At 41.7% G+C, this 22,320-nt stretch overlaps 1 protein-coding gene across 2 annotated transcripts; it reads left to right on the top strand.

Moving 5' to 3' along the window:
* Positions 1-515: 515 nt before the first annotated feature.
* LOC124007910 (RNA-binding protein 45-like) lies at positions 516-20,899 on the top strand. 2 transcript variants are annotated; one of them, XM_046318775.1, is made up of 10 exons: positions 516-825; positions 5,775-5,897; positions 6,132-6,258; positions 6,386-6,511; positions 6,618-6,791; positions 7,098-7,227; positions 16,024-16,123; positions 16,355-16,512; positions 19,296-19,508; positions 20,613-20,899. In XM_046318775.1, exons 1-9 carry the CDS (start codon positions 550-552, stop codon positions 19,495-19,497), a joined length of 1,416 nt encoding a protein of 471 aa, XP_046174731.1. In that variant the 5' UTR covers positions 516-549; the 3' UTR covers positions 19,498-19,508; positions 20,613-20,899. The 2 variants fall into 2 exon arrangements, with proteins under 2 accessions (XP_046174731.1, XP_046174730.1); XM_046318774.1 differs by having other exon boundaries at positions 19,296-19,517.
* The last annotated feature ends 1,421 nt before the right edge of the window (positions 20,900-22,320 follow it).

The raw sequence follows: 22,320 nt of genomic DNA, 5'->3' as shown, positions 1-22,320 counted from the left end.
ATGGCTGTAAACTGCTGTTACATGTGCTGACATGAAGAAAACCATACCTTTGTGTTGTAGTTTATATTATAAGCTCATAGAAAGGGTAACACAAACTCACAAATGATTGGTTGACAATAGAGCCTCCCACAATGCAGGATGAAGGCAGTGAAGAGGAACTGCAGACATTTACAGTCAAAGCTTAATGACCTTTGACTGCATTAATTTTTGTGATCAGTGAAAGTCTGAAAATGTATATTCTCATAATGAAAGGCAACAAAAGTTAACTGCTTTCAAGACTAAGCTGAAACTGCAAGTTAAAATGTGCCTACATTTTCGCATAGATTCCAATTGATTTGTTCTGGTTCCAAGTGGAAAACGCGGAGAAACGCTGTCTTCGTGTGCTATCAGAACGTACCGAGTTATAACGAACGTATTTACGTAGATTCTTATTGGTTGATTCTGGTACTTTCAAATGGAAACTCAGAGCACAATGTTTCCGAGTTGACTTGAACGCCGCATCAAACATGTACTATGTGACGCACACAACGTAATTTCTTGATAACCAAAATGGAGGACTACTCATCCAAGCAATCAGTTGAAAATCTTGACAATCCTCCTAACAGTCGCTTGTTTCTCGTAACAAGTCGATCGGTTTCAGATGATGTTATTCGAGAGAAATTTTCTGCATTTGGAGAGGTCCAAGGTGTATGGGTGGTTAAGGACAAACAGACGAAAGAATCGAAGGGGATCTCCTATGTTAAATTCGCGAAGTCTTCGGAAGCATGCACCGCAATGGAGGACATGCATGGAAAATGCCTGTTAGACGGAACGAAGCCCATTAAGGTTTGCATGCACATACATCTAAACTTAATATGACCTCATCCAAGTTTCTAACATAAACTATTTATTTCCTTACGTATAAAAAAAAATATTACATGCTGGGCCCTGTTCACCGATAGCGATTGAATGTTTTACCCATATTTTAACGATGCACGTTTCCTGCAACTGCCCGAAACATCAAGCAGAGAAAATGGTCGCCACAGTACTTCGTCTAAGGTGAAAATAGTATGGAAAGAAAGGGAGCGCTGTTCTCGGATCAGCTTTCTCCGTTCAAATCTTTCCTCGAAGGTGCATCATGCAGAACTCGCTCCGCTATTTGCTGGTTGCATCTAATAGTTCGCAAACAAATGTATGTCTCGAGAATCCATTGTTCCATCAAAACCGCCCTGACATATTTTCAATAACCAGGGCCGGATGCAATTCCAGAATACTTAAATGGACATTAACTGAATCTTTTTTTAATACCACAAATGACCGAAATAAGTGGCTAATCTGACACTGACAAATTAAGATCAATCTGGTCTTGAATTCAAACAAACAATAGCTCAGGAAAATGACACAACACAGATTGTACAATAGTAGTGTGTGTGTAATAGTATAATAGTGTGTGTTTGGACACACCTACTCATTCTAGGGTATTATTATTATTATTTTTTACATTTTTTTTTACTACATCTACATTTTGTAAAATAGGAGTGAAGACAACTGATATAACACATGGCATATGTAGTAACCCAAAAACATTGACACAAATCAAAATATTTTATATTTGAAATTCTTCAAAGTTTAACACCTTTTGCCTTCACAGCTTTGCACAGTCTTGGCATTCTCTCAACCAGCTTCACGAGGTAGTCAGCTGGAATACATTTAAATTAACAGTGCCTTAAGTTAATTTGTGGAATGTCTTTCCTACCTAATACATTTAAGTCAATCAGCTGTGTTGTGACAAGTTAGGGGTGGAATACGGAATATAGCTTTATTTGGTAAAAGACCATGCCCATATTATTGCAAGAACAGCTCAAATAAGCAAATGTCTTCTGACCACTAGATTGTGCTGTTCCTGCTATTAGTAGATTAAACAAATCTGTATGTATAAATGTGTATCTATACACTGCTCAAAAAAATAAAGGGAACACTAAAATAACACATCCTAGATCTGAATGAATGAAATATTATTCTTAAATACTTATTTCTTTACATAGTTGAATGTGCTGACAACAATCACACAAATTATAAATGGAAATCAAATTTACCAACCCATGGAGGTCTGGATTTGGAGTTGCACTCAAAATTAAAGTGGAAAACAACACTACAGGCTGATCCAACTTTGATGTAATGTCCATAAAACAAGTCAAAATGAGGCTCAGTAGTGTGTGTGGCCTCCACGTGCCTGTATGACCTCCCTACAACGCCTGGGCATGCTCCTGATGAGGTGGCGGATGGTCTCCTGAGGGATCTCCTCCCAGAGATCCCAGACCTGGACAAAAGCGTCCGCCAACTCCTGGACAGTCTGTGGTGCAACGTGGCATTGGTGGATGGAGCGAGACATGATGTCCCAGATGTGCTGAATTGGATTCAGGTCTGGGGAACGCTCGGGTCAGTCCATAGCATCAATGCCTTCTTCTTGCAGGAACTGCTGACACACTCTAGCCACATGAGGTCTAGCATTGTCTTGCATTAGGAGGAACCCAGGGCCAACCGCACCAGTATATGGTCTCGCAAGGGGTCTGAGGATCTCATCTCGGTACCTAATGGCAGTCAGGCTACCTCTGGCGAGCACATGGAGGGCTGTGCGGCTGCCCAAAGAAATGCCACCCCACACCATGACTCACCCACCGCCAAACCGGTCATGCTGGAGGATGTTGCAGGCAGCAGAATGTTCTCCACGGCGTCTCCAGACTCTCACGTCTGTCACATGCTCAGTGTGAACCTGCTTTCATCTGTTAAGAGCACAGGGCGCCAGTGATGAATTTGCCAATCTTGGTGTTCTCTGGCAAATGCCAAACGTCCTGCACGGTGTTGGGCTGTAAGCACAACCCCCACCTGTGGACGTCGGGCCCTCATACCACCCTCATGGAGTCTGTTTCCTGACCGTTTGAGCAGACACATGCACATTTGTGGCCTGCTGGAGGTCATTTTGCAGGGCTCTGGCAGTGCTCCTCCTTGCACAAAGGCGGAGGTAGCGGTCCTGCTGCTGGGTTGTTGCTCTCATTCGGCCTCCTCCACGTCTCCTGATGTACTGGCCTGTCTCCTGGTCGCGCCTCCATGCTCTGGACACCCCGCTGACAGACACAGCAAACCTTCTTGCCACAGCTCGCATTGATGTGCCATCCTGGATGAGCTGCACTACCTGAGCCACTTGTGTGGGTTGTAGACTCCGTCTCATGCTACCACTAGAGTGAAGGCACCGCCAGCATTCAAAAGTGACCAAAACATCAGCCAGGAAGCATAGGAACTGAGAAGTGGTCTGTGGTCCCCGCCTGCAGAACGACTCCTTTATTGGGGGTGCTAATTGCCTATAATTTCCACCTGTTGTCTATTCCATTTGCACTACAGCATGTGAAATGTCCTTTCAATCAGTGTTGCTTCCTAAGTGGACAGTTTGTCACAGAAGTGTGATTGACTTGGAGTTACATTTTGTTGTTTAAGTGTTCCCTTTATTTTTTTTAGCAGTATATAATATATATATATATTAGACCCCCCTCACTGTTTTAAGGGTTAGTTCACCCAAATAAAAAAATTACATTTTCATTACCCTGTAAGCAGTCTATAGACAAGGTATGACAGCAACCCATGCTTGGCCACTGTTTCAAATGATAATATAGTTACCATTGACATGCATTAGGTTTGTGCCGCAAATGCTAAAAAAGTTTGCATTTAAATCAGTTGCCAGATAAACAAACATTGGTTCCTGTCGTACCTTGTCATTGGACTACTTACAGGGTAAGGAAACCAATGTATTTATTATGGATACCCATTAGCTGCTGCCAAAGCAGCAACTACTCTTCCTGGGGTCCAGCAAATTTAAGGCAGTTTATACAATATAAAAACATTACAATACATTCACAGCTTTCACAACAGTGTGCCCTCAGTCCCCTACTCCACCACTACCACATATCTACATTACTAAATCCATGTGTATGTATGTGTCTGTGCCAATGTTTGTTGCTTCAGTCTCCGTTGTTCCATGAGGTGTTTTTTTTTTTTAATCTAATTTTACTGCTTGTGTCAGTCCTTGGTGGAATATAGTTCCATGGTGTCATGGCTCTATGTAGTACTATATGTCTCCCATAGTCTGTTCTGGACTTGGGACTGTGAGGAAATCTCTTGTGGCATGTTTTGTGGGGTATGCATGGGTGTCTGAGCTGTGTGCCAGTAGTTTAGACAGACCGCTTGGGGCCGGGTGAGCTATACCTTTTTAAAGTAAAGATTCACCCATTTTGAATGTAATATTTATTTTTGTACATCTCTGAATGTCGTTCTATCCATTACCTGGGTCACTTCATGTTTTTATCTATATCTTAGCCATTCGAGCAGGTAGACATTTGGCCAGTGTGACGTAGCATTGCAATAAAGCCGTTCTCACCACACTGGAAGCTAATAGGATTTATTTAAATGTGTAATGGTTCATAAAAAATTTTTTAAAAATACATTATTTACATAATTATTCAGACCCTTTTGCTATGAGACTTGAAATTGAGCTCCGGTGTATCCCTTTATCATCCTTGAGATGTTTCTGCAACTTGATCGTGGTCCACCTGTTGATTTTGGAAAGGCACACACCTGTCTATATAAGGTCCCACAGTTGACAGTTCATGTCAGAGCAAAAACCAAGCCACGAGGTCGAAGGAATTGTCTGTAGAGCACCAAGACAGGATTATGTCGAACAGATCTGGGGAAAGATACAAAGAAATCTGCAGTATTGAAGGTCCCCAAAAACACAGTTTGGAACTACCAAGACTCATCCTAGAGCTGGCAAAACTGATCAATCGGGGTCGAAGGGAGGTTACCAAGAACCCGATGGTCACTCTGACAGAGCTGCTGATAGGAGAACCTTCCAGAAGGACAACCATCCCTGCAGCACTCCACCAATCTAATTGGGCCTTTATGGTAGAGTGGCCAGACGGAAGCCATTCCTCAGTAAAAGGCACAACAGCCTGCTTGGAGTTTTCCAAAAGGCACCTAAAGGACTCTGACCATGAGAAACAAGATTCTATGGTCTGATGAAACAAAGATTAAATTCTTTGGCCTGAATGCTAAGCATCACATCTGGAGGAAAACTGGCACCATCCCTACGGTGGTTCGTGGTGGTGGCAGCATCATGCTGTGGGGATGTTTTTCAGCGGCAGGGACTGGGAGATTAGTCAGGATTGAGGCAAGTGGCGCTAAGTTCAGAGATCTTTGAAAACCTTCTCTATAGCGCTCGGGACCTCAGGCTGGGGCGAACGTTCACCTTCCAACAGGACAACGACCATAATCACACAGCCAACACAACGCAGATGTGGCTTTGGGACAAGTCTCGGGCTTGAACCCAATTGACCATCTCTGGAGAGTCCTGAAAATAGCTTTGCAGCAACACTCCCCATCCAACCTGACAGAGCTTGAGAAGATCTGCAGAGAAGAATGTGAGAAACTCCACTAATACCGGTGTGCAAAGCTTGTAGCGCCATACCCAAGAAGACCTTAAGGCTGTAATCTCTGCCGAAGGTGCTTCAACAAAATATTGAGTAAAGGGTCTGAATATTTTTTTCTAATATTGCAAAAATGTCAAACTGTTTTTGCTTTGTCATTATGGGGTGTTGTGTGTAGATTGAGGAAAACCCCCCACAATTTAATCAATTTTAGAGTACGGCTGTAACGTAAGAAATTGTGGAAAAAGTCATGGTCTGAATACTTCCCAAATGCACTGTATACAAGTTATGCATTTTGACTGAATATGACTACTGTTTCAGGTCTTCATTGCCCAGTCAAGGTCCTCTGGTAGACACAGAGATGTGGAGGATGAAGAGCTCACCAGAATATTTATAAAGATTCCCAAAACATTCACAGAAGAAGATCTGAAAGACACATTCAAGGTACGAGGTCCATTGCATTGCATTTTATCACTTGGTGAAATATTTCTGGCCTAAGTGACCACCCGTACATTTTAGTAATTTAGCAGACGCTTGCTCAAGGGCACATCGACACACCTTGTCGGCTCGGGATTTGAACCAGCAACCTTTCCGTTACTTGCTCAATGCTCTAAACACCTGCAGCCCTTAAGATAGCAGACCAATATAGATAATTCTTCTTTTTGTTTTTGCTTGTAGGAGTATGGGGACATAGAATACTGTGTGATCATAAAGAATAAAACCACAGGGGAGAGCAAAGGCTTGGGATATGTGAGGTATCATAAGCCATCACAAGCAGCCATTGCCATTGAGAACTGTGATAGAGGTAAGCAGGCATCAGCCCTTTCATTGAAGCCTCAGAACAGATAAACTCAAGTTAAAACACTTTCCCTTTCAATGATTTCACTGTAGAATTTCATTTGTATCAATTTAACCCATGTCTGTGCAATCAGCCTACAGGGCTGTTCTTGCTGAGCCCCGAAGCAAGAACTTAACTGCAGATAATGACTATCACAGCAGTGGCAGAGCAGAGCACATGTCAAGTGACCTGGGAATGAACCCCTATTCCTTTGGAGTGTGTATGTGAAGTACTTCATTCTGATTCAGAATGTCACCTTTGCTTTCATTTGCATTTGCTTTAATCTAGCTGTGGTCTGACATCTGTCTGTGTTCCCTACCTGACAGCTGACCCTGGCAGTTATGCCGTAACTGACTACCGATCCAGTGACCTCATCACCAGGTGCCTAATGGTATCCTCGAGAGCTAGTGTTACCCAGGAGCAGATTTATGGCCTCTTTGACCTCATACCGGGGATGGATTACTGTGAGATGCAGCGGGATCATTGTGGGCTCAACAAAGGTATTATACATTGATAATTATGTATTTAATAGGGGAAGATGTGGTTAAATAAAATTTGAGTCACACATTGATTTATCAAGAGTAACCCTTTAGTTTATAGATGTCTTTATAGTAATGTCTATGTTCATAATGCTTATAAGACATTCTGGAATAAGCCTACTCATTATTTCTGTTAATATACATATTTTTGACATTCTTATGTAGTGTTACCCACAAAGATTAACACTCCTAATTTTGTATTTAAATTGTTCACATTAATGTTTGTTGTTGCTCATGATGCATTTAAAACGTTTTAACGCCCCCCAGGACATGCTGTGATTCGCTACAACAATCTGGGCTCTGCCCTCTACGCCAAGGAGAAGCTGAATGGCTTTGAGTATCCCCCTGGAAACCGCCTCATCGTGGCCCACATAGAGGATGGAGAAGACAGGACCAGGTACAGACTTATCATTTGATGGTACACTTAAAATGTGTCAAATGTCTTGATTTTTGTCTATCAATAATGATAATAGATTTATTTGAAAGTAATACGCATTAAAGCATGATCTTTAGGTTTATTTGATCTTGTACATATTCATTGCTAAAGACCTACTTCAGCCATCCACTCACCCAATTTATGACATGATTTACCTGAGACGGGAAACTTTCGACGTCAGTTACTAGGCCATAGTTAGTTGTGTTTAGTTGTCGCCAATGTTGTCGAAAGATGGTGTAAGTCAATTTAGTTTATTAGGATCCCCATTATCTACTGCACATGCAGCAGCTACTCTTCCTGGGGTCCACATACAAATACATGACAAAGTACAGAACAGTTAGACAAGAACACAAGATATTACATAAAATGATATATGTATTAGAAGTCGACCAATTATGATTTTAACGCCGATACCGATTATTGGCGGACCCCCAAAAAAAGCCAATACCGATTTAAATCGGCCCATTTTAATTTTTTTGTTGTTGTAATAATGACAATTCCAACAATACTGAATGAACACTTTAACTTAATCTAATACATCAATAAAAATAAATGTATCCTCTAAATAATGAAACATGTTCAATTTGGTTTAAATAATGCAAAAACAGTGTTGGAGAAGTAAAAGTGCAATATGTGCCATGTAAAAAAGCTAACGTTTAAGTTCCTTGCTCAGAACATGAGAACATATGGAAGTTGGCGGTTCCTTTTAACATGAGACTTCAATATTCCAAGGTAACAGGTTGTAGTTAATATAGTATTTATAGGACTATTTCTCTCTACCACTTATTTCATATACCTTGGACTATTGGATGTTCTTATAGGCACTATAGTATTGCCAGTGTAACAGTATTGCTTCCGTCCCTCTCCACCCCTAACTGGGCTCGAACCCGGAACACATCGACAACAGCCACACTCGAAGCAGCGTTACCCATCACTCCACAAAAGCCGCTCCGTTCTCTCAATCCTGAATAAAGTACAGAGATCCTTGATGAAAACCTGCTCCGGAGAGACCTGAAAATAGCTGTGCAGCGACTTTCCCCATCCAACCTGACAGAGCTTGAGAGGATCTGCAGAGAAGAATGGGAGAAACTCCCCAAATACAGGTGTGCCAAACTTGTAGCGTCATACCCCAGAAAGACTCGTGGCTGTAATCGCTGCCAAAAGTGCTTCAACAAAGTACTGAGTAAATGGTCTGAATACTTATGTAAATGTGATATTATGAATGCATCGTTCAGCCATTTTGGTTCCCTTGCTCATGGTAGAGCATCTTTACTTGTCTGATGGTGGGCAGCAGCATCTGGAAGATAGGAGGGAGCAGCGTCTGCTGGAGGAGCTGCTCGGGTTAGAATAGATTAGTTGAAAAAAAAAGATTAGTTGAAAAGCACACTCAGGTCTGGGGCAAAATAGCTCAAATAGAAAAGGCTTTTCTTCCCAGAATAACTTTGGTAGCCTTCAAATCAGACAACAGGAACACAAAAAAAATCAGACTGGTTTCAGTCCATATCATAGGTCATCTGCCGCCTTACAGAATCTCTGTTACTGTCCAATGCGGGTATCATAATTTAGTACTGACAATATTTAATGGCGTGCAAACGAAAGCTTGACTTGCAATAAACAAAATGTCACAAACAAGAATTCAGTGGGGAGTGTTTTTTCAGGTTACTACAACATGAATAGAATTATTCAATTTTATTCCACTTTTCGCACAACCATGATGTTGAGGGAGTTTAATTAAGCTGGACTGGGGTGCACCGAGCTATGGCCCATGACGTGAATAGGTGAAAGTGGTGAGGGATGAGCGACCTGGTCATATTGTCAACAAGACGTCATGGTTAATTGTTCAGAAAAATACTTTATGGAAAATACATGTATGTGTTAGACTTTTACAAGTTGTCATGACTTCTGTGAGGATCCGAAGAATCAGGTTACAGTGAGTCCGCTCTACAGCACCCTCTTTCCCATAGGGGGGAGGGGTGAAGTTGGCCGTTTTATGACCTCATAGAAACTCTTCTTTGTCATGTAATATTGAGGGAGAGAACCTCTGTGGAACAAAGGGAGTCCTCCCACCAAAACTCCAACATCAATAGATTGGGGAATGAAACAATATTTCATTGTCCAAATATTTCATTGACCCCCCCCCCCCCCCCCCCCAGTACACGTTGAAATGGTTAAGAAATCTACAAAACTTAAGACCACATTCAGTCTGCAGCTGTATATGTAAAATAGTCTCAGAAACTCAACCGAAGACGTGAGAAGGACATTTCTCCTTCGAACGACCATTGGTACGTCTGATGTAACTATTATAACTAGAGGTCGACCGACTCATCGGAATGGCCGATTTAATTAGGGCCGATTTCAAGTTTTCATTACAATCGGAAATCGGTATTTTTGGACACCGTTTTAGCTTTTCATTTTTTTTTACACCATTTATTTAATCTTTATTTAACTTGGCAAGTCAGTTAACATTCTTATTTTCAATGACGGCCCAGGAGCGGTGGGTTAACTTTTTATGGCTGCAGGGGCAGTATTGAGTAGCTTGGATGAAAATGTGCCCATTGTAAACGGCCAGCTCCTCAGTCTCAGTTGCTAATATATGCATATTATTATTAGTATTGGATAGAAAACTCTATAAAGTTTCCAAAACTGTCAATATTGTCTGTGAGTATAACAGAACTGATATTGCAGGCGAAACCCTGAGGAAAATCAAAGCAGGATGTGGCTTCTATTTTGAAAACCCCATGTTCCATGGCCTCCCTTTGCTCCATTTAAAGGGATATGAACCAGATTCCCTTTCCTATCGCTTCCTCAAGGTGTCAAGTCTTCAGACATAGTTTTAGGCTTTTATTTTGAAAAATGAGCCAGAACGATAGCATCGCGTCAAATGGTCACATGAGTTTTGCTCGCACAAGAGTTTGGATAGGTATTGCTTTTCCCTCTCCTACTGTGAAATTCAGTATTGTTGTAATTGTCATTATTACAAATAAAAATCGGCCAACTTTTAAATGAGTAATTTAATCATCGTAATAGTTAATCAATTTGATAAAACAATCGTCATCACATTAATGATAGCCGAGACGCAACATAATTGATGCCCTGTGCGAGGAATCTAAGAGAGAATGAGGCATTCAGTTTAAATTAAATTTGAAAAGGAGATTAAATGATACACCATAGGAGTTGTACACAGGAATTGTTGTGTGTGTGTGTGTTGCCATTTGAACAAGATACATCTGGACGTTGCCTCCATGTTGTTTCTCTGACATAGTCAGTGTAGGGTGGGAGATAAAATTTCTAGCACTAGAAAACAATTATAGAAATTTGAGAAATGGAGCCAAACGTGCTATTTCTGTTTCTCATCTCTTTGGAGCGAGTGATTCGGTCAGCATTAATTTCTAGAGCATGGCCATAGATCCAGCAATGATAGATCGATCCTCAAATTTCTATTTGTTGATCGGGCCGGAGTATTATTTATCTGTCAATCACGCTTAGACAGCGTGGATAGTCCACATGCGTCTCTCTTTATGTTACCGCGCGTTCCGGTAATATAGTGCTAGCAAAGAAGAATGCCGACTGGGTTGAATGTGAGACGTCACTAGTAAACCCCCTGCCCGTAGTGTAAAGGATCCTATGTTGGTTGTGCTTGAAAGTGAACAAAGTAGGATTAGCTTGCATGTGATGCTAATGCTAACAAAGGGAGAGCAGGCATTTTGTTTTTCCACTTTATTCACACAGCAACATCGTATGCCTTAGAAAACGGATGTTCCACCTCCTCAGGACTTCCTTTTGCATTCAGCTTTCTGCGACCAGTGACCCCTCGGGTGAAGAAACGGCCATCTTTTAAAACTTTTTTTTCTTTTTCTGTGACACCCAGCGTTGTCTCACATTTGTAACACGGGGTCACACTTATTATATACAGCCAATATTTACTGATTTGGATATCGTTGTCTTGTTCAATTTAACTAAGAAGCTAAAATTGTCAGATTATTTGGATACGGTCCAAACGGATTTCTTCCAAAGAGACTATTTAAACGTTCCGCATTAACCTAGTGGCAGCATTGCTTTCAGGTTAATTACAGTTAATTCCCAAATAGCCTATACAGGTATGATTACTTAACATTGATTAGTCAATTAAATTTGCTTTTGCAAATTAATTCACTTTCAACATCTAGTATTGATGGTTCATTAACGTCTTTAAATAGATTAACATAGTCTTTGCAGCTTCCACCACCTCAAAGAAAATACAAAAAAAACCATGTTAAAATAATGTTTCAAGTATGTGCAAGCTATCAGAGGGGTGGTTCCCAGTCTCCCGCTAATTAGTGAACCCTCACCGATTGATCACTGACCTCAGCAGCGATACAAACCCTAACTATGCTATTAGCGGAAAGACAGCAGAAATTGCGGGAAAAAACTCTCCATAATCAATCGGACGCAGGCATTGTAAAGGTTCTCTCCACTTTAGCCTTTATGTATCGCCATCAAAGATTGGCATCGGTCTAGTACCCCAGTGCTTAGCAGAAGCATGTGCAAAATATGGCTGATATGAAGGGACAGGTGGAGAGAACCGAGCAACTATCGACAAAATCAGGAAATGAAAACATTCTGCTAGCCGAGGACCTGTTCTTTGAAAACTGAACAATTTTAAAAGTAATTACAAATACTTGAAGATGAACGAGCACAAACTTTAAAACAAAATCGTTTTCTACAGGAACAACTTCGATTTAGCCCAAACTAAATATGTCGAAGGCCACGCTAAACTAGATAAATCTGTCGTTCTCTACAAACAGGAGCGTGCAATTTGATAACATGCAGGCAGTTTTGATGAACGTTACTCAAAGCAAATGCTGCAAACCAAAGACTATCCGTATATGAACATGGTGACTTAGTTGGATGCCAAATCAGCAGAACTCATTGAAGTTGCTGATCAAATGAATGATGAGAGAACTCAGGTGATGAAGATGGGAATATTGTTTTCTAAACAAGCGGAGGAAATCTCATCACGGCTCTTGGTACATACTCAAGACCTCCATCTGCATACAATGATGCATAAGTATGAGGCCGCACGAAGCAAGTGCGACACTCGGGTGTCTGAAATCGGTACTCTAAGCAATCAAGTGTACTCTACTATGCAGCAGGATACCACCCTTAGGTACCAACTGGTGGAATTTCAGAATGGTCATGCGCTACAGTGTGACTACCCAACCAAGCAACCGGAGCCCATACTCAATGGAGTGAAGATGATAGGTTTCAGACTTTGCCTCTCTCGTGTGTCCCTAGATCTTCTCCTCTTGGCCGTTCAGGTAAAGAGTAGTATGGTGCTTCTTCGTCAACGCCAAAGCTTGGCATCTCCTCTTGGCCTTTCGGCCCCAATTTCCCCACAGGATGAAGCGAACCCTCTCCACCCGCTTGGCATGGAATGCCATGACAAACTCATCAACTTTCCCACCTTTGACCCAGTTCCAGGTCAGCCAAACAACATTGAGACTTTCCTAGCTGACATAGAGGATGGCTACCTGAACGCTGCGGTTTCTGATAGGCTTTACCTGTTGAAGTGAACATCAAATAGACACGTGACGAGGTTAATTCGTCTAGAACAGCAACACGTGCAAAACGACTACACTAAACTTGCCACCGCTTTGAAATTAGAATTCATTGGACTTGCAAACACGATAGCTCCCTGGCTAACACTGTCAAACAAGCTCGGAATGAACACCCACAAGCTTACCATCATAGGCTTCATTCAGCTTACTTTGGTCTACTCACTGAAACAGGAATGGAAGAGCTGTTACCATTCAAACAAATGTTTCTGTCGAACATGTATCCCACCTTCATTACCTACTTGGGCGGTGCAGCCCACGTTGGCTTGCCAATCTCACAACTCAAAGAGCTTGCAAGCACAGCTTTTGAGGCATCAAAACGCAATGCTAAGAGCTCTGACATCTTGGTTTTGGAGTTTGACCATGAGCACTCACTCCAGTTAGAGGGTGCATTATCAGATATTGGAGCGTTGAGAGCTGCTGCACAACAACTGTTTCTGCCGTGATACCAATACCCACTGCGGTCGAAATAATAAATAAAGTATGTCTATCAAAACGACTGCCGCTACAATCGACCTGATCGCTACGTTCCTGCACCCAATCCACACAGTGTCATAGCACACAGGTAACAAAAGGTTTGATACGACCAAAACGTGACCAATGTTCCCTGGAAGTTCTACTATGTGAAGAACGTAAAGCGAGTCACATTTTGGAAAAGGGAAAAAGATCAGACACGGTGGCTAGACTGGGAATTGCTGGGCAACAAGTCCACAGGAATTAACACCCGTCGCAAGGACGTTAAAAATCGTATTTCTCCCGCTCTCACTCGAGACCCTATCCAGGGCTCGCTCGATCAAGAAACAAGCCCACAGGCTTTGTCTATAGACTGATACAAAGGTTGCAAAGAAAGAGGTCAAAAGCCAAGCCCACTCAAAATCCGTGAAATTTGCTTTCACCATGAATAGAAACGGAACATCACGTCGTTAAGAATATGTCCATTAAATACAACTCAAAACAGCCATACCTGGAAACAGTCCTGAAGGACTGCTTAACCTGTAATGCGCTAATTGATTTGGGCTCGACAATATCGCTCATCCTAGAACAATGTTAGAGAGCTCTCTAAAGGGCTTTGAAGCCGACTAAACATTGGTTAAAGAGGGAACGATGCGACAATTCACTCAGACTACCTCATCTCTCACATTGATAGTTATGCTAAAACTTCCGGGATGTATCGCTTGTTCAACCTGTGTATGTTACTAGCCTTGAATCTGAACAGAGAGGAGCGGACAAGCCTCTCTATGGGGATAACCTTAGAACACATCTAAGATATCACTGAGGTGTACCACGTTGGTTGTGAATGAAGTCCAGTGGACTTTCCACCTCCAGCAAATGGCAAAAATAACCATTCTTTGCCATGTGTAGGTGCAACTACATTGCAACTAGTAAAATGTTCTAATCGTGTTCCGGTAGGATAACATTTCAGAATAAATTGGTAGAATAACTGGTCCTCTTGAGTACAACTACCAATGCCAGCACAGTCAGTCCAGACCCAATCAGTAAAAGGGTTAGAGATCTCCCAAAACAAATTGCTATTGATAACAGCGACAGAGGAGATGGTAGCAACTCAGATTGCAACACATGTAAGGGAATCTCCAGAACACTCTTCTGATGGTTAACTCACATGCCACTAATAAATAGAACCCTCCATTGTGAGGTTAGCTCCTCCGTGGATAACATAGGTATGATGGAGTCTATTTTATAGCTATCACCACTACAATGGTGTAAGACATTGATGTGTAGTAAAACTACTACAGGTCCCCTTAACACATGTCTTGAGGTCGACATCAAGTCTTACTTTCCAAGTCAATGCCTGGAGGTCAGTATCTGATGACGTCAGACTCATTCTGAACAGGTTGCAGCCTACCCGGATACTTGGTAATTTCCCTTGGATGCATTGGCATCAAAATAGACCAGCATCCTTGTGGAATGCAACTCAATATTAGGAAGGTGTTCCTAATGTTTTGTACACTGTGTATAATCGCCGATTTGGCCATATTAGCGAGCTACTAGTGTCTCCCCGTGCCCCTTGAGCTTTATAGTCCCCTCGGTCAAAGTCCTCGCAAACACTGTCTGTTCTTCTTCTGTGGGGTCTTCCATTGGCTGTTGTTGCCGGTACGACCTTAACACCATATCGATACAGCTAGCATGCCCGAAAGTAAATGTTGCCAGCAACACAGGCAACCTTTTCTGCCACACATTACCAAAAACCTGCCCACTGTGTTTGACAATGAAATAGTTGAAGTTGAATTTTGACAGTCTTGAACCACATAGTATGGATGGAAAAGCATTGTCAATTGCCAATTGATAATATTTTTTTGTCACAAGGAAATGAAATGGCTAACATTTGAAAAACTTTCATTTAATCATTTACATTATATTTTTAAATGTCAGTGGATAGTACCATGGAAATGGAATATCAAACAACAAATTGCTATTTCCTTTTCAAATGGTCAGACATTATGCATACTCAATCATAAATATTATAATGCAATATCTTTTGCATTTCAATTAGAATTTTATCACATGCATACCCATTTACATTTCCAATTGAGTTTAGTCAGCAAAATGCTTCCATATCGAAATACTTGTTTGTTTTTTAAAATTCTGACAACTGAGCAATGTAAAATATAAATATTTGGGAAATGTCGCCGAAGGTGCAGGATCTTGGAGTTATTTTTAATGTACAAAATCAAACATCTGTGGCCGTTGACCTATGGCAGTTCTAGTGTTAAAACTGGCCTTAACCCGTCTCTTTAGGAAAGCCTTCTTAGTTAAAGCTGTGTTCCTTGTCCGTTGAAGTGTCAACTGTGTTCTTTGTCAGTGGCCCTGGCTAGTTTGTCTCGTTTTAATTTATTTTATTGCACTCACTGCATTGTTTTTCAATGAAAGCGTGTTATAAATGATTGTTAATAGTATTAACTACAATTGGATACACGCAGCTTAATTTCTCTCACAACCAGTTTCCCTAGAAGTAGCAGTACTCGCAAGCATAAAAGTTTTTTTTATCGATAGCATGAATGCATCAAATTGGATGTCTACTTTATGTGGTTGTCAGTGTCCCTACCCGTCCTTTCGAGTACATTCTACAAATGCTGAAATATATATTTTTAAAAACAACTCTAGTGGGTCACCATTGTAAGACAATTGTCATGTCGTTTGTTAGTCCTGTCGGGAAGATGGCAATGCAGCTGGTTGCTGCTCAGATGATGTCAATGGTGTGGAATGGTCCTACCACCAGCCAGCAACTGATGAAGATGAGCACAGTAAGCAACGGTGTTTGTTACATAATGGAAACAGTGTTTGAATGTACTTGCACTTTGCAGTTATTCTAGTATCAAGATTGGCATAGATCCTCAGAGGAGCTCACAACCACAATTAAAACATTTAGTAGACAGGTTGTACATTTTCTAGATCATAGATTTTCAATTATTTGCTTTTGGGATGTTGGTGTGCGCATGGTTACTCTGTTAATCTCTTGATGCGACGTGTCTCAGGGTTACCGCACAGCCTCTCCGATGCCCCGCGTCCAGACAGATGTATCACTTCCCTCCCTGAAGAACCTGGCACCCCCAGATAGCCGGGTTAAGGAGCGTCTCTTTGTGGTCTTCAGCCCTGCACCTCTTCCCATGGATGTCCTGGAAGATGTCTTCTGGTATGGAAGAACTTAAAATAGCTAAACTGAGTCCTTCAATTCACAATCCCAAAGAGTCCTTGCACTGATAACAACACATTTATTGAAGGTCTTATAAATGATACAAAACCAAGACTCTTCAGTGAAGAGCACTTTTTGCCAGTCCTGTCTGGTCCAGCAACGGGGGGTTTGTGCCCATAGGTGACGTTGTTGCCGGTGATGTCTGGTGAGGACCTGCCTTACAACAGGCCTACAAGCCCTCAGTCCAGCCTCTCTCAGCCTATTGCGGACAGTCTGAGCACTGATAGAGGCACTGCTCTGAAGTCCAACGGAGGCGAGCTTTACACCATTCCAGCTGACGCTTGGCATTGCGCATGATGATCTTAGGCTTGCTCGACCATGGAAACCCATTTCATGAAACGCCCAATGAACCGTTCTTGTGCTGACGTTAATCTGAGGACAGATTATTTTTACGCTCTACACCACTTGGCGGTCCAGTTCTGTGAGCTTGTGTGGACTAGCGCTGAGCTGTTGCTCCTAGATGTTTCCACTTCACAATAACAGCACTTAAAGTTGACCGGGCAGCTCCATCGGCAGAAATTTGACAAACTGACTTGTTGGAAAGTTGGCATCCGATGAACTCTTCAGTAAGGCCATTTTACTGCTAATATTTGTCTATGGAGATTGCCTGGCTGTGTGCTTGATTTTATACACCTGTCAGCAACCGGTGTGCCTGACATAGACGAATCCAGTAATTGTGAAGGGGTGTATATACACTGCTCAAAAAAATTAAGGGAGCACTAAAATAACACATCCTAGATCTGAATGAATGAAATATTATTATTAAATACTTTTTTCTTTACATAGTTGAATGTGCTGACAACAAAATCACACAATGATCAATGGAAATCAAATTTATCAACCCATGGAGGTCTGGGTTGGAGACACACTCAAAATTAAAGTGGAAAACCACACTACAGGCTGATCCAACTTTGATGTCATGTCCTTAAAACAAGTCAAAATGAGGCTCCGTAATGTCTGTGGCCTCCACGTGCCTGTATGACCTCCCTACAATGCCTGGGCATGCTCTTGATGAGGTGGCGGATGGTCTCCTGAGGGATCTCCTCCCAGACCTGGACTAAAGCATCCACCAACTCCTGGACAGTCTGTGGTGCAACGTGGCGTTGGTGGATGGAGCGAGACATGATGTCCCAGATGTGCTCAATTGGATTCAGGTCTGGGGAACGGGTGGGCCAGTCCATAGCATCAATGCATTCCTCTTGCAGGAACTGCTGACACACTCCAGCCACATGAGGTCTAGCATTGTCTTGCATTAGGAGGAACCCAGGTCCAACCGCACCAGCATATGGTCTCACAGGGGGTTTGAGGATCTCATCTCGGTACCTAATGTCAGTCAGGCTACTTCTGGCGAGCACATGGTTGACTGTGCGGCTCCCCAAAGAAATGCCACCCCACACCATGACTGACCCACCGCCAAACCGGTCATGCTGGGGGATGTTGCAGGCAACAGAAGTTCTCCACGGCGTCTCCAGACTCTGTCACGTATGTCACATGTGCTCAGTGTGAACCTGCTTTCATCTGTGAAGAATTTGCCAATCTTGGTGTTCTCTGGCAAATGCCAAACGTCCTGCACGGTGTGGACGTCGGGCCCTCATACCACCCTCATGGAGTCTGTTTCTGACCGTTTGAGCAGACACATGCACATTTGTGGCCTGCTGGAGGTCGTTTTGCAGGGCTCTGGCAGTGCTCCTCCTTGCACAAAGGCGGAGGTAGCGGTCCTGTTGCTGGGTTGTTGTCCTCCTCCACATCTCCTGATGTACTGGCCTGTCTCCTGGTAGCGCCTCCATGCTCTGGACACTACACTGACAGACACAGCAAACATTCTTGCCACAGCTCGCATTGATGTACCATCCTGGATGAGCTGCACTACCTGAGCCACTTGTGTGGGTTGTAGACTCCGTCTCATGCTACCACTAGAGTGAAAGCATCGTCAGCATTCAAAAGTGACCAAAACATCACATCAGCCAGGAAGCATAGGAACTGAGAAGTGGTCTGGTCACCACCTGCAGAACCACTCCTTTATTGGGGGTGTCTTGCTAATTGCCTATAATTTCCACCTGTTGTCTATTCCATTTTTACAATGGCATGTGAAATTTATTGTCAATCAGTGTTGCTTCCTAAGTGGACAGTTTGATTTCACAGAAGTGTGATTGACTTGGAGTTACATTGTGTTTAAGTGTTCCCTTTTATTTTTTTTGAGCAGTGTATATACACACTATTATACTACTAATATATATACACTGCTCAATAAAATAAAGGGAACACTTAAACAACATGCCTTCAACAACAAATATGCCTCTCTTTGCGCTGAGCATTTAAGGAGATGGATTGGGGTTAAGGCCCTGCGACAGCCATCCAGGGCGTGTAATTGTACGTCAAGCTGCTTCACGCTACAGGACTTGGGCTCCTGTCTCTATGGGCCGTTCTGGCTCGGTCAATGCTTACTGTAGGAGGCTCTCTCTCACCTAGACTTTGGAACCTTGCTCCCTTAGTCGCAGAGCATCACACACTGTTTCCATGCTCTGGGGAGGGTCGAAATTAACCTGGGGATGAGGTCACGACTGTACATGGTTTAAACATACATGCACACGCACACACACTGACACTGACTAATGTCCCTAAAGACATACAATATTTAGTTACCTAATGGTTAACAAACTATTTCATAATGTTTTCTAAGCAATCAGGCCTAATAAAGTACTTACTGATGGTTCTTTCTGCAGTCGATTTGGTTCCCTTGTGGAGGTGCACCTCGTGCCTGGGAGGAACGTAGGCTACATGAAGTACGCAGAGAAAGAGAGCGCGGGCGACGCTATGGCTGCTTTGCATGGTAAAATGGTGAACGGAGTGAGGATGAAGGTGATGCTGGCTGACCCGCCCAGGGAACCAAGGGAGGAGTCCCACAAACGCCCGCGGACATACTAGCCAATTCCTAGGTAAAAGAGGTAAGTCCGTTTCTAAGTTAAGATTAATGTATTTTTTTAATGCTAAATTAACATTGTTAACCTTAACCCTTAAATTATTAATTTTGTAAAGCTTTTCAATTATATTTTCTTAATTATGCATGTGTGTGTATTCCACTCTGACTAATACTGTGAAAATTATGATATATTATGATATATATATTTTTGTTTTTCAATCAAAATGGTCAAAAATAATCACATTTGAGGTGCTTAATTTTTACCCAGAAATTATTTAATATTGAGAGAAAAAATGGCTGCAATTGACCTTTTTTAAGTATTAGTTATATTTTATTTTACTACCAACTCAACATTTTTCATTTAAATCCGTGCAGCGATTGCTTTTTTCGCGAATGCTATTTTGTTAAATTAACCCCCGTTTGGCGGAGTAGGCTGTGATTCAATGATAAATTAACAGGCACCGAATTTATTATATGCAACGCAGGACAAGCTAGTTAACCTAGTAATATCATCAACCATGTGTAGTTAACTAGTGATTATGGGAAGATTGTTTTTTTTATAAGGTTTTCAGCCTGCCACGCAGTTTCCTCGTGGAATGCAATGCAATGCCATACAATGTAATCGGAGTCCAAAAATGCTGATTACGATTGTTATGAACATGAAATCGGTCCCAATTAATCGGTTGACCTCTAGTACACATGAAATTGTGTAATTACGAACATTTTCCCCTACGAGCTGTGCTGCTTCTCTGTGTAGCCTGCGTAGCATAGCTTGTCGAAGAAACCGCTTTATTCCTTGCAAAACTGTTTGTTTACACTGGTCTCATATCACCATCAACTAATATGACACGCAAGCATTTTGCTATACCTGCAATAACATCTGCTAAATATGCGACCGATAAAATGTTATCTGAAAGTTTGATTGACAAAAATGGTACAATGATTAATTACAGCGTAATTACACACTTCCAAAGGGTAGTATTTTCTAACTGGGCGCGTGGCCTGACTCCCTCAGATCAGATTGATGGTGGCTAGTAGTCAGTTTGAATTGAGTGACAATGCCAGGGAAGGCTTTAAAGCCACATGTCTCACTGTACCCTGAATGTTTTTGTTTCTGCAGAGGTGACCACGGACATGACCACGGACATGACTGGACATGACAACGGACATGACTGGACATACTGAGACGATGACACGACCAACTACTACAGACATTGATTGCTGTACCTTTTTGTGACATTGCCACTAGCATCAAACTTGCAAGACGTTTCTTTTCATAATGTGAGGTATGATGTCAGTTAGGATTTACAGTAGTGTAGTCACAGTTAATACTACTTACGATATATACTCAAGCTTGTTCACCATGTATGTACCCTGAATTGCTCAATAAACAAAAGGATAAGTTTGTCTGGTCTGTTAATCATTCATTGCATTTCACAGACACCATAATATCTCTATTATACAACGGGTGGTCTAATCCTAAATGCTGGTTGGTTAAAACCACATTCCAGCCGGTGTCTATTCCACAAGTTAACACCGGCTAAATCTATGATGTTAAAATGCCTATTTACTCTGTTCAATCTGACTGCGCAATCCACTGTCTCATCTGCCCATCCAGGCAAATTATAAAGTTGATCTCCAATATAAAAAGCATCTAGACATTCTCACATTCTTTTAGACTAACATTTCATTTTCAGCAGTGGGGATTTGTATAAACCTTGCTGTCTGTCTCCAACGTGCAACAGCTGCCCCATTAGTAATGAACGTGTCGGAACGAGACAGCCGTTTTTCAGCCAGTCGAAATTGAATGGGCTAGCATAATGTTTTTGTATATATACAAAGATGTGAATTTGAAAGAAAGTCAAACGAAATGAAGTGCAGCTAGTTTGTCTTGCCAGCTTCAGTTTGAAGTGATTGTGTTAACTTCTTATGGCTGAGGTCCCGTTAATGGGATCGAAATGACATCAGCCAGTGAAAGTGCATGGCGCCAAATTCAAACAACAGAAATCTCATAATTAAAATTCCTCAAACATGCATGTATTTTACAACATTTTAAAGAAACTTGTTATTCCCACCAGTGTCCGATTTCAAAAAGGCTTTACGACGAAAGCACACCAAACGATTGTTATGTCAGTACCTAGCCACAGAAAAACACAGCCATTTTCCCAGCCAAATAGTCACAAAAAGTAGAAATAGAGAAAATGAATCACTAACCTTTGATCTTCATCCGATGACATTCATAGGACTTCATGTTACACAATATGTTTTTTTTCGATAAAGTTCATATTTATATCCAAAAATCGTCAGTTTACATTGTCGCGTTACATTCAGTAATGTTTTGCTTCCAAACATCCGGTGTTTTTGCGGAGCCACATCAATTTACAGAAATACTCATAATAAACATTGATAAGAGATAAGTGTTATGCATTGAACTTTAGATAACTTCTCCTTAATGCAACCGCTGTGTCAGATTTCAAAAAAGATTTACCAAAAAAGCACACCATGCTATAATCTGAGTACAGAGCTCAGAGACCAGAACAAGCCTTACAGATATCCGCCATGTTGTGGAGTCAACAGAAGTCAGAAATAGCATTATAAATATTCACTTACCTTTGATCTTCATCAGAATGCACTCCCAGGAATTCCAGTTCCAGAATAAATGTTTGTTTTGTTCGATAAATGACTGTCCAAATACCTCCTTTTTGTTCGCGCCTTTAGTTCACAAACCAAATTCACGATGTGCAGGACAGACAAAGTCCAAAAATTTCATTACAGTTCGTAGAAACATGTCAAACGTTGTATAGAATCAATCTTTAGGATGTTTTTAA

Source organism: Oncorhynchus gorbuscha, linkage group LG21, assembly GCF_021184085.1.
Source record: "Oncorhynchus gorbuscha isolate QuinsamMale2020 ecotype Even-year linkage group LG21, OgorEven_v1.0, whole genome shotgun sequence".
In the NCBI taxonomy this organism is placed as follows: domain Eukaryota; kingdom Metazoa; phylum Chordata; class Actinopteri; order Salmoniformes; family Salmonidae; genus Oncorhynchus; species Oncorhynchus gorbuscha.
This window is presented reverse-complemented; position numbering and strand designations above follow the sequence as displayed.

Bases quoted from the DNA above. Each gene is read 5' to 3' on its own strand.
- LOC124007910 (XM_046318775.1), top strand. From the start codon at position 550: ATGGAGGACTACTCATCCAAGCAATCAGTTGAAAATCTTGACAATCCT. The intron at 5,898-6,131 runs GTACGAGGTCCA...TTTTGCTTGTAG, and splicing joins ATCTGAAAGACACATTCAAG to GAGTATGGGGACATAGAATA. The intron at 6,259-6,385 runs GTAAGCAGGCAT...CTGTGCAATCAG, and splicing joins CATTGAGAACTGTGATAGAG to CCTACAGGGCTGTTCTTGCT.